This window comes from Cupressus sempervirens, chromosome 9, assembly GCF_028749045.1.
Source record: "Cupressus sempervirens isolate cs-2001-9-10 chromosome 9, ASM2874904v1, whole genome shotgun sequence".
NCBI lineage: Eukaryota > Viridiplantae > Streptophyta > Pinopsida > Cupressales > Cupressaceae > Cupressus > Cupressus sempervirens.
Genome location: NC_143126.1, coordinates 763,195,816 through 763,207,876, shown reverse-complemented (window position 1 = coordinate 763,207,876; position 12,061 = coordinate 763,195,816). Strand labels below are relative to the sequence as shown.

Sequence of the window (12,061 nt, the reverse complement as noted above, 5' to 3'; positions counted from 1 at the left end):
GCTTGCCCAAACAACCTTCCATATCTTGCGTGTTTCTCAAAACTTGAAATAATTTTTTGCTAAGTGAGGGTTAACATTTAGGATGTCATCCCAACCTTGTTAAGTCATTGTTTTGGTAGACCAAAATAATCCTTTAACTGAAATGCCTTTACTTTGTTACTTCTCTATTCTGCTTGTATAACCTGTACTTGGAAAACTTGCCATAACTTTATCCACACATCGAATCTCCTTAAGTGCTCATAATCATGTGCTCATTACATCATGTACTTCCTTCCTTCAACTACACATAGTCTGAAGTGCCTCGAGTGAACCGTGCTAAAACAAAATGTATAATTGTTCTTTGTTTTCCTAAATAATACCTAGACAATTTAAGTCCAGGTATCCAAAGCTTAGAATTATGTTTTGCCTTCTTCACACTAGGTATATGTTGCCATAAATGGCAACTCTATATCATCCTTACATATCCTCATAAGCCGAATTACCAACATTCTATACATGGAGTATTATCAAGATAAATATATGACTTGTAATTCTTCCTATCCAATATCTAAATGATTGTAATCTAGTTATGTTATAGATGTATATTAATATTTTACATGATTGCAAGTATAAAGGTTGTGACAAACTTTAAACTAGTTGGCCTTTGATAGGTGGTGCTTCATCTTCTAATGGTTGTGGTTTTGGATGTGTTGTAATAGCAAATGACATTTCATAAAATTGCTTGGAAGGGGTGTTGAATTTTTTCTAATTTGCTAAGGTTTTATTTGTTATTCTAAGTTCAGTGTTGAATATGTGATTTGTATGTGCTATCATGCATGGTGTAGATGTGGAGTGAAACTTTTAAAAAGCTATTTATGAAGTTGCCAACCATACTTGCGTTGGTACCTCATAAGTAAAGCATGAGCAACGACCTATATGTGAACTATTTAATGTTGCTGATATTGAATAACATGATTCCAAGAATTAAATGAAGAGCCATAGAAATTTTTTATTTATTGAGAATTATAAACATAAAACATAGTCCAATAAACTCTATAAAAAAAGTGCTTTATTATTATACATAAAATCAACAGATTAATACACATTCTAATACATATTTCACAATTATATTCGCATAAAATTCTTAATAAACACCAACAATTCATCAATCCACCATGGACTGAAACACCATAATAGCAATTCCGACTCCAAGGATATCTTCAATCTCTTCTCCAAGATAATTCCCTTTAACAGAAGGGACAAAGAGAGTAATACTTTTTTTGGTTAATCAATTTTTATTGGTAAAGTTTTTTAAAAAAGTTTTTATATAGTAAAAAATTAGAGTACTGTGTGGATGGTAATGAAAGCATAAAATCATCGAGACAAAAGCCCAGAACATGAGGACGAGGAGGAGGAGGACGAGAATCTAGAGCCATAACGCAGAATATAATATTTTCATTGCCTACGACTCATCCTCATTTCCCGGTAGCTGTGGGAAAGGAGCGCAGAATTCAGCATTGCAATGCAAAATACCTTCAGAGAGGCATGATAATTGCAACTGTAAGTTCTTGTTGCGGGAACTCTGAGGGGGAAAACAGAGGAGAAATGAAATTAGAAACTTGTGGACGTTGCGGGATTTGATCGCTTGAATCGGCCAATTCAAAAGTCTTCCTTCCTGTCAGTGAAAATAGGTAATCTCAATCAAATCTGGGTTTGACTTCCAGTTCAAAACTGAAAAGTCCCTGTCTACCCATCCATCTGTCAGTTGACAGCGATTTATCCGTTGAAGGGAAGTATGGCACTGTTCTTTAATCACGTGAATAATTGAGTTAGAGTTTGTTCGATCTTAGGTAAAATGGCTTGAATTGACTCAATTTCCTGAAACTATCACTTTTTCAGTCTGTCGCCGGGTAAATCATGCCCGGCGAGTATCACCATTCTAATTGGTGAAGAAAACTCTGTTTATTTTGGTTTCGAGAAGAATTGAGTTAGGGTTTGATCGATCTTGAGAAGAAAGCTTGTATTTACGAGCAACTTTTATTACTGCAATTTTTCCCCTTGTCATCTCCAATTACCGGGAAAGGCATGTCCCGTTTCGGGGACGTCGTGGAACATCCTTTTCCTATAGCGAAGAAGAAATCTGTTTTCTTTCCTTTCTTTTGAGGGCCTGATTCGGCAATTGGATTTCACTTTTGCTCTAGTTGCCGTTCTGGAACAAAGTTTCAACGTGGAAACCCGTGCTACATATCATGCCAGTAAATATGTGTAAAGCTTTGAGTTAGATTTTCATTCATATTTGGAAGAAAGTCTCAAATATTTGCAGCTGAAATAATATTTTGTTGGGAAGGCATGTCCGGTGCTGGACAGGCTGTAGACCATCACCGTGTTCCTTTACCAATGCCCACAACATCAAAACGGGGAGCTGATCCCCAGGCTGGACACTGCAATCCCGTGAGGAAGTCCGGCCCGCCATCCCTTGAACATGTCCTGCTAGCCTTGAGGGAGACAGAGGAAGAAAGGGAAGTGAGGGTCAGAAGTCTGTTTAATTTCTTTGATGCAACAAATGTGGGTTACCTTGACAATTCACAAATTGAAAAGGGTTTGCAGGCATTGAGGATACCTTCTGAGTACAAGTACGCTAAGGATTTGCTCAAGGTTTGTGATTCCAACCAGGACGGCCGGGTCGATTACCAGGAATTTCGGCACTACATGGATGACAAGGAAATTGAGCTTTACCGCATTTTCGAGGCAATTGACGTGGAGCACAATGGCTGCATTTTGCCTGAAGAGCTATGGGATGCCCTTGTTTCAGCAGGTAAATGTGAGCTATCTTTTCTTCGAGGACTTCTGTTACCTGTATGCACCTTATTTCAACGATTGGTTAATTTTGATAAAATTTTAAAAAATTGGATCCGCGAAATTTTAAATTTTGTTGCATTTTGCACGGGCTGTTTTTCACTAGTTGCTTAGTTTTGACGGAACTTCAAATAAAACATATTAAGAACTTTTCATATAAAATGCATATTGTGTCATTAGATTTAATCAAACCAATCAGCCGGTCCTAAATTTTATGGTTTTTTTGGTGAGTTAGTCAAATGTATATGTATTTCTGAATTTTCGAGTCGGAAAAGTTCACGAACCAATCTATATTTGTAAAAATATTTTCACCACTAATATATACTTCATAATTTCTTGTGAGCTGGGTACTTACACTCGTAAATTATGGTGAATTTGGCAAATTTAATTCTAGTAAAGATCAATTCTGGCGAATTTGTTGTTATGACGCGTGTAAATTTATTGACGGCACACTTGATTTCTGTAATTTCTGTAGTGGAGTGTAGTACTAGGGATGGGTAAAGGTGTTAAAACAGTAAGTTATAACGTCATATGTTTTTAGCTCAGCCTGTTGATTTCTTAAATGTATTATCACACTACAGAGATCTTGTGAAAAATATAAACTGTTTCTTAGCAAAAACACTAGCAAACGGTTCCTGGGAGAGGAACTTATCTTGGGACTAGTACATCATTTTTATTGTTTATTGTGCTGGAAGGTTGAATTCCAAATAATATAAATTCCAAAACAAAAACCAGCAAAAAGGTTCTGGGGTGAGGAACTTTATCTTGGAAAATTAATATACATCCTTACAAGTATGATCCTGATAATGAATCATGGAGTGTGATCCAAAATGTTGATGAAAAAACTCACACACAATTAATTTCAGAAGCATTTGTAATGTACATCCTTATTGTTTATTCTGTTGGAAAGTTGAATTCCAAATAATATAAATTCGGAAACACTTATAAAATGTTCCACAGTAATTTTCCTTCCCTTTTGTGTATAAAGGTCATATATGTAACATTTATTCTAATCTGGTTTTTAGGTTGATATTCTTTGCAGGCAACAATTGAGAGAAAAAAGAGTCTTTTATGAAAATTACTGTTTTGATATACCAAGATTTTATTGACAATTTTTTTGCGGGTACTGATTTTCTACTGTGGTTTTGTCCTTATCTTGTGTTAAATTGAAGATGGGTTACAGTTTCTTGGCATTCATGACTTTTCGCAAAATTAAGAGACAAGCAATGTTGTGTGGACTTTCATGTAAAGTTGTCAGTAAAATAAATGATATTGCAGGTGTGACAACTCTTTTGTTTTATATTGATTTATGCTTGTCTATCTTTGTCAAGTGGTACTTTTGCTACTGTGATAAACTCTTTAACTTTTGCTCCTGGAAGCAGGTACATTGCTAAGGTCCTTAGAAAGTGCATTCATTGAGAGGCTGAGTATTTAACTAGTATTTATAAAAAAGTGGTCCTTGGAAGCTAGGTAAGCAATCAAGGTCAAGCATATTAAGTGTTTGAAGTGTTTGAAGCTGATGACGGTGAGCAAGATTTATGATTTATCATACACTGGCTTGACCTCTACAAAGGGATGACATTGTAGTCATTACTGTTGTGATAAAGGTGAGTGAGATATATGGTCATTTATCTCTCATCTACTGGCCGGACCACTGTAAAGGGGCAGTGATGTAGGCATTATTATCATTATAACTATTAAAGCATCATACGAGTATATTCAGCTTTATACTATGTTAACCAAAATTGTGGTTCTGTTTATAGGCTTATTCCATTGCAGAATGCATAAATCAAGGATATTCTTTTTGATTCTACATCTCATTTTTTACAGCCCTCACGATTTTGAAAAAAATATAACCAATAATACTGTATGTGAGCTATCTTTCATGAGGATGCTTTTGGATGTGATTCCTTATGGTTAAGGTTTTTTTAAGGTGGATATTGTTGATTTAAAGAATTATAGGAATGATTATTTTATGCTGTCTGAACGGTCTGTGTTATAGTCTTGTATGAAGTATGTAACTTTGTCATCCCCTAAGATAGGCTAATAAACTCTATATACCACTGCTACGAACTTTGACATTCTATACATCATCTTTCCTTTTATCTGCCAGCTGGGTATTTAATTTATATTTTAGTCCTTGCTCGTTTTGGAGTTTCCAGTTTCACAAGGAATGGAGAAAATGAATTTTGATGCATCTTGGTTTGTTTTTATTTGTAATTTTTCCTGTTCTCTTTTTCAGGCATTGTAATGAGTGACGAGGAGCTTGTTCGTTTTGTGGAGCACATCGACAAGGATAACAATGGAATTATAACATTTGAAGAATGGAGGGATTTTCTGCTTCTGTATCCTCATGAAGCTACCATACAAAACATATATCAATATTGGGAAAGATTTTGCCCCATTGATATTGGGGAACAAGCAGCTATTCCTCAGGGTATTAGCAAGCACATTCATGCAACTAAATATCTTATTGCTGGAGGAGTGGCTGGAGCCTTATCTCGAACGACAACTGCTCCTCTTGATCGCCTAAAGGTAAAGCTGCAAGTGCAGACATCAGGTGCTCATGTTGCTCCAGCTATCAAGGAGATATTTAGAGAAGGTGGTGTGTTGGGTTTTTTTCGAGGGAATGGGATTAATGTTCTTAAAGTAGCACCAGAATCTGCAATCAAATTTTATGCTTATGAAATGATGAAAAATCTTGTAGTAAGTGTAAGTGGGGAAGAGCATATTGGTACGTTTGGCCGCCTTTTTGCTGGTGGTACAGCTGGTGCTATTGCTCAGACTGTAATTTATCCAATGGATTTAGTGAAAACACGCTTGCAAACATACGCCAGTGACGGTGGTAAAATTCCAAGGTTGTCAAAGCTATCGAAGGACATATGGGTTCATGAAGGTCCTAGAGCATTCTACAGAGGGCTTCTTCCATCTATTCTTGGGATAATACCATACGCAGGCATTGATCTTGCGGCTTATGAAACACTTAAAGATATGTCGGAAAAATATATACTCAAAGATACAGGTCAGTGCCATAACTTTTCTATTACTGCTTCAATGATACTACTAAGGACTGAATCTATCGCATGTTTTGCAAATCAATGCAGGAGAAACCTTTTTTCTCTCATCTTATGGGAACTTTTATCTCACTAGCATTAATCTAGTTATCTCGGTAGAGGTATAAGTATCAATACAGACAGGGACGGGGATGCCATTTAAGTTAGGGCATGTGATTAAGTACATTGGGATACAATTATATTCTGTATAAATATGGTTACCAGAAATTTTGGGTATGGGGACTGTGATGCAGTCCATGTTCCTATAATGTAGTTTCCTAATAACTATGTTCCTCCACTAAAACTACCATTTTATGTGATGCCTTGTTCGTAAAGTCCACAAATGCTTAGAATTTGAGCTCTTTTGATCTTCTCAATTTGTTGTTTACATTCATTCCAGCATGTCTTTGATGCTTATCTTATAACCAGTCTTATTGGAACAAAAAAGGAAAGTATGATAAAGGCAGAAAATGAATGAATTTCTGCACAGAAGAAAATGTGGTGTATTTTACAACTAGGAGCAATAAAGATGCTATCCTCTTGGGTGGTAATTGTAATTACATTCCTAAATTTTTCCTGTGAAATAACAGAGATCTGGTGATACAACAGTAGCAATTCACACAATAGGAGCATAAGACAGCAAATGGAATGACAAAGCAGTTCTGAAGTAATAGACAAATTCAAAACATTGAAATACTAAGAATTGGGCTCTGACTGGGCCTGCATATAACACAAGAAACCATTGTATTTCAAACTAAATTTGTTGTTCAAACATGATTTGTAGTAAAGCAGCATGTATATTCTATAGAAGATAAGTTATAACCATTTGAAAATCAAAAGACAAGGACTTTGGAATATCAAGCTAGTAATTGCAAAAAACGGAAAACCAAATGATTTTGGAATTTTCAGGATGATAAATGTAAACCTGTTACCATGAGAATTATATGGTATTTGATGGATTGACCTTTCTTTTATTTGCAAGAAATGCTAGTTCAGAAATCTTTTAACAAATTAATACTAATAGGTCCCTGGGATTTGAGTGCAACCCTGGATGTCTTGGATGATTGGCAAAATTCTGGAGACATTCCCTAGTTCTCACCAACATACAAATCTCTTATGGCAGTCTTGCAACATGCCTTCGACACTCCATTTTTATCGCACAACATTTCTGGATTCAACTGCATAAGATTAGCTTTTGCATCAACATTCTGTAGCACACTGTAAGCCATCATCAGGATCACATTGTTTGATGACCATACATGGCTATTAAAACCATCTAACATATTTATCACATCAACAAAAACATAAGGAATGCAAAACTGAAAAACAGTAAGTGCAAAAGAAGATATGCAAATTATTGTGATGCACAAGATACCTTGGAGAAACCCTAAAAAGGGTAAAACCTCTAGCAAGACTGAGCATAAGCTCATTATTTCACCATCATCCCGTTTTTCCAAGTGTATACCTATCTTCTAGGGTGAAAATGCTATCCCACTAAGCTCAAACTTAGCTAATATGTCATTATGCAATGACAGACAAGCCTCCTCATACAGTCAACAATAAAGATTATAGGTTTTGCAAGAGGGCCAACTCCTCAAACATCTCTACAAACCATACACAAACTCCCAGCAACTTTGGCACCAAAGAGAAGACAATACATTGAAAAATGCAAAAAGACACTTGAAAGATGCTTGAAATTCCAATTATCTGCTCTGAATTGGAAAACCATCGTGATGGTGTTGGAATCTCTGTTTTCAGCTTAGTGGCAATGTCAGGATTGACCTGACAGTTTTGAATTTGTTGACTATACAAATCGGTAGTGTCGTTACAATTAATGTTTTGCAATTTGAACACTCAATCCTCTTTTCAAAGTCATCCCTGTAATGCTTTAGATCATCACAAACATGCTTCTCACAATTAATCCAGTTTTCCAATTCATCCTTGTCATGCTTCAGATTATCAGAAACATGCTTTTCACAACAGTAAATATTCTCACACGATGAACTACACTAAAAAATTGTTTTACCTCTCCCATGGTTCAAGACATTTTGTTGATTGGAATTAGAGACTTTTGACCCTATGGCCTAACATCTTTGACCCAATGTTTTTTGGTCATAACTCCCCACTAAGGAGGTTCAAGGACCTAACGAATGTGAGAACTTCTTCCCTATGCCATCCTTTGGTTAGCATTTTCTTGTCATGGAAATTGACCGCTTAAATTCACCATGTTTCATGTTTGCTTTTCCTTGTTTCCCTCACTTTCTTTTCCAGTGGTATGTCATTGTTTAGCTCCTTTTGTCCACAAGGGGCCAAGTCATCCATTGTAGGCAGCAGTACATCTTTTTAGTCTAACATGGAAGGTTCAAACAACCAAAGCTTATTTAAACTAATTGCTGAGAATATTATCATATGAGGAGGTTGGTCCAGCTGGAAGAAAGCATTCTCTTCCACTTTCTCAATAAGCTGAAAGGGAGAAACCAATGGGTTTCAGCTTCTTGGCTGGTCCTTGGATTCTATCCCTTTCCAAGTAATACACAAATTCTGTCACCAACTTGGCACTTGTGTTTCACTCTATACTCGTTGTCACTGTGCTTGTATCTTTGGATTTTGACTATGGAGTTGCATTTGTTGAACTTTTGTCCATGAAGTTTAAATCCTTGTTTTCTAAACCAACCTTTGACTGTCCCCATGAAACATTGAAATAGCTAGGGGGTAAACACCCAAAACATGTCTTGTAAGGCAATGGCTTGGTGAATGGGTGGGCTGCTCTGTTACAGGGACATTGTATGTAGGCTATATTTTCCTCCCAACTCTTGGGAAACTTCTGATTATAATCTTGTATGAAATGCCCCTTTCTGAGATCATCTTATATTTTGCCCTAAGTTCACAAATCCAAAAAAAACAGAGAGAAAATATAATTAGAGAAAAAATCCTCTCTCTAAAAAATAAGATGAGATAGATCTGTTTTGGAAATCTCCTGCCAGATTAGATAATAGTGTAGATATAATTCATGAAATAATTGGGTAAGGAAATACACATATGAATCTACACAACACATCTTAATGATTACATGGGAGCTCAACCATAGCAAGCATTGTACTGGAAGATATGACAAGGTGCCAAAGTATACTTTACCCAAGGTCTGATATCAGGACCTTATCCTCAATGGCCTCATATGGTCCTTAACCATCATCATGAGGTGGTGTACCTAGTGATGGCTTTACACCATTCTCCTTCCTAATGTTAACTAACCTCTTGCCTCTTATGATTGATTCACTTCAACTATTGATCAAGGTAGGGCTAGTAGGGGAGCTGCAATAGGGTGTCCTTGACCTTCAATTCTAGTCCCAAGCAGGACCTTATCCTCCTTGGCCTCAAGTAGTCCCCAGCCGAGGGTCCTTAAACATCATCATGAAGTGGCCTTGCGATCCTTAAACTTATGGCCCTTAACCGTCTTTACGAGGTGCTACGCCTAGTGGGAATCTTTCACCACATTCCTTGCTTGCATTCCCTTCTAGGGTTGTGTTGGGAGACATGGTGAGGTGGCCCAAGTATCCTTTACCCTAGATCCAATGGCAGGACCTTATCCTCCATGGCCTCATTTGGTCATTAACCATCATCATTAGGTGCTATATGTATATAATCATTGGTACCATCATTGCCATTGGGCTTTACAGTGTTCTCCATCATATTAATGTCACTTATTTCAAAAATTTCATTTAAATTCAAGTATTCATCATAGTAACAGAGGGATGCATCGCCCTCCTTTTTGCCCCACGTTGTGGACACTTCAACGCACCGGGGACTTGAGGACTCCATCCCCCCATCCCTAGCGGTGCCCCCAGATTCCACCACCTCCACCGAGGATGGGTGACATCCTGGTGTTGACTGTTTGCAGATTTGACTATTTATGTTTAATGTTCGATATTCTAATTCAATGCAATGTTCAAGTATTTACTCTTTTACATTTCTATATCTTATATTGCAATACATATTTTCATAACTAGCATTTTAAGTACCATATATATATATATATATACCCCCACTCTTGTCCCCCGCTGCCGTCCCCCTGCCGTCCCCTCACCGTCCCCAAATTAAGAGCATATCACAACAACACAAGGGATTATGATCAGATTGCCCTGCTGCAAATATAATTGCTTCTTCTGTTGATATGATTGGTTCTGCTGTTTATATGATTCCTACTGCTGTTCATATGCTTGATTGCTTACTTTTTTTTATACTTATGTCCTTCCCATGTGGTAGAAGAGTCATGTCTTTTCGATGAATGGACACTAGTGATAAATCATAGCTTTAATATCTTAGTCACACTCTTTAAGGATTGGTCAATATTTTTAACTGAGTGCTGCCTTTACCAGGTATAATTGCTGTTCTTACAATGAATTTCAACCAATGTTGTTTACCATAAACTATTTTTGATTTCTGCCATATTTATTAAAGGAGATTGCTTTTCCTTATATTATGATGATTGCTACTTCTTGCCTTGATCATTGTTCCTAATTTTGGTTTATGTTTGTTATGTCCGCTCTTGAGCATCGTATAGGTCTGCTATCATCTTTTACATCTGCTTAATGATTAGATAGATATTACTTGTGCTTTTCAAATGAGTTGATCTCCCCTTTATATCTTCAATGTTGGGGAGTCACACTCCATTATGACTTTCCTTTGCAATGGTCACAACCTTTCACCACTACCTCCCTTTGGAATTGTCACAACCCCTCATCATTTCTGCCCTTTGAAAGAGTCATAACCCTTTGTAATTGTCACTCTTTGAATGAGTCACAACTCTTCATAGTGATCACCCTTTGGAAGAGCCACAACTCTTCATTGTTTCTGCCTTTTGAAAGAGTCATAACCTTCCATAATTAGCACCCTTTAGAAGAGTCCCCCCCTTTCTTAACCTTTGCATTTTGAGGGAGTCATGTCCCTTTCTTTCCATTTTTCTCTTTCATTAACCATTCCTTGATTCCACCTTGCCTTTGCTCTTCCTTCCTCTATCTCCCTTTCAAATGAAGTTATCTTCTCTCTTTTTATAAGTCATGTTTGAGGGAGTTGCAATCTCTTTTCATTTTATGCCTTTTGACCTACTGATGTGAGTTTTGTTCCACTACAACATACAAAATCTAATACTCAATGTTTCAAAGTGAAACACTAAATCTTTTCTTGAATAAGGTAACTAATCATTCTAAGCTTGCAAAGTAAGATTATGAAATGACTTCAAGGTTCCTTCAATTGGGGATACTCACTCAGTTTTATTATGTGATATGTTGGTTATCACAAAGGGACTTTACTCATTCGATGGATATCAACTTTCTTCTATAGATTTGGCTTTACAATATGTAATGAAATTATAGTTTTTTTGGATTTTCAACTCTTGACTTCTCAACTTGGACTTAAGATAAACTTCTGCTTGTAACTTTGAATGCAAGGAATAATGGATGAACTTGGACTCTATGCAATTTTCTCAGCGATTCCCTGCCTAGTACAAGCTTCTAAGTTATACTCAAATGATTTTCAAATCAATATTTCCTCTTCAATCCCATCAAATGGATGCAAACTAAAGATTGAGTATCAATGGAAGTTAAGTGCTTTCAATCACTAGTTCATATCACAAGGCACACTCACAATTAGTGAGAGGCTAGTGGCCTAGATTTGTTCGAGTCAAGCAAGTAAACATCCACAATTGTCTTCCTTCAAGTAGGCCACTTTTAAAAAACATGAATTGAAATCTACTCCAAGCGAAATATTGAGGAAACCATGCAACACTTCAAAGAAACATAAAGTAATTTACCATAAAGACCAACAATGAATCATCAGTCACTTTGATAGCATTACAGCAACAATTTCAACAAGTCTCCCCCTTAGCTAGCCTAATCTAATCTAATGGGTTACAAATGAGAAGACCTTGGCCTTTTATATTTGTTCAATTACAATGAAGGGTTAGGATTGATTCAAGATCAAGGTGCCAAGTTTAATCCCTACAAACTCTTTCAACCAAATTACATGAGGGCACTGCTTTGTGGGCTAGTAAGAAAATTACATTTTTTTTGAGAGCCAGTGAGAAGATTGTACACTTGGCACGATGTGATTTGAATGTGCTTGAAACTGGAATTTTTTGATTGGTAGAAGACAACTAGGTGCCACCTCAACTTGTA

The 12,061-nt window shown here is 36.6% G+C and overlaps 1 protein-coding gene across 7 annotated transcripts in view; it reads left to right on the top strand.

Moving 5' to 3' along the window:
- The first annotated feature begins 1,342 nt into the window (after positions 1-1,342).
- The window catches only part of LOC149540914 (calcium-dependent mitochondrial ATP-magnesium/phosphate carrier protein 2-like), a 45,267-nt gene continuing 34,548 nt past the window's right edge, over positions 1,343-12,061 (top strand). For 2 of the 7 annotated variants that reach the window (XM_089801975.1, XM_089801977.1), the window contains exons 1-2: positions 1,357-2,800; positions 5,078-5,857. In XM_089801975.1, coding sequence (XP_089658101.1) covers positions 2,329-2,800; positions 5,078-5,857 — 1,252 coding nt within the window. In that variant the 5' untranslated portion in view covers positions 1,357-2,328. Of the gene's footprint in view, positions 2,801-5,077; positions 5,858-5,939; positions 6,266-12,061 lie in introns of those variants that run through there. The other 5 variants (XM_089801980.1, XM_089801981.1, XM_089801976.1 and 2 more) reach the window with 5 other exon arrangements.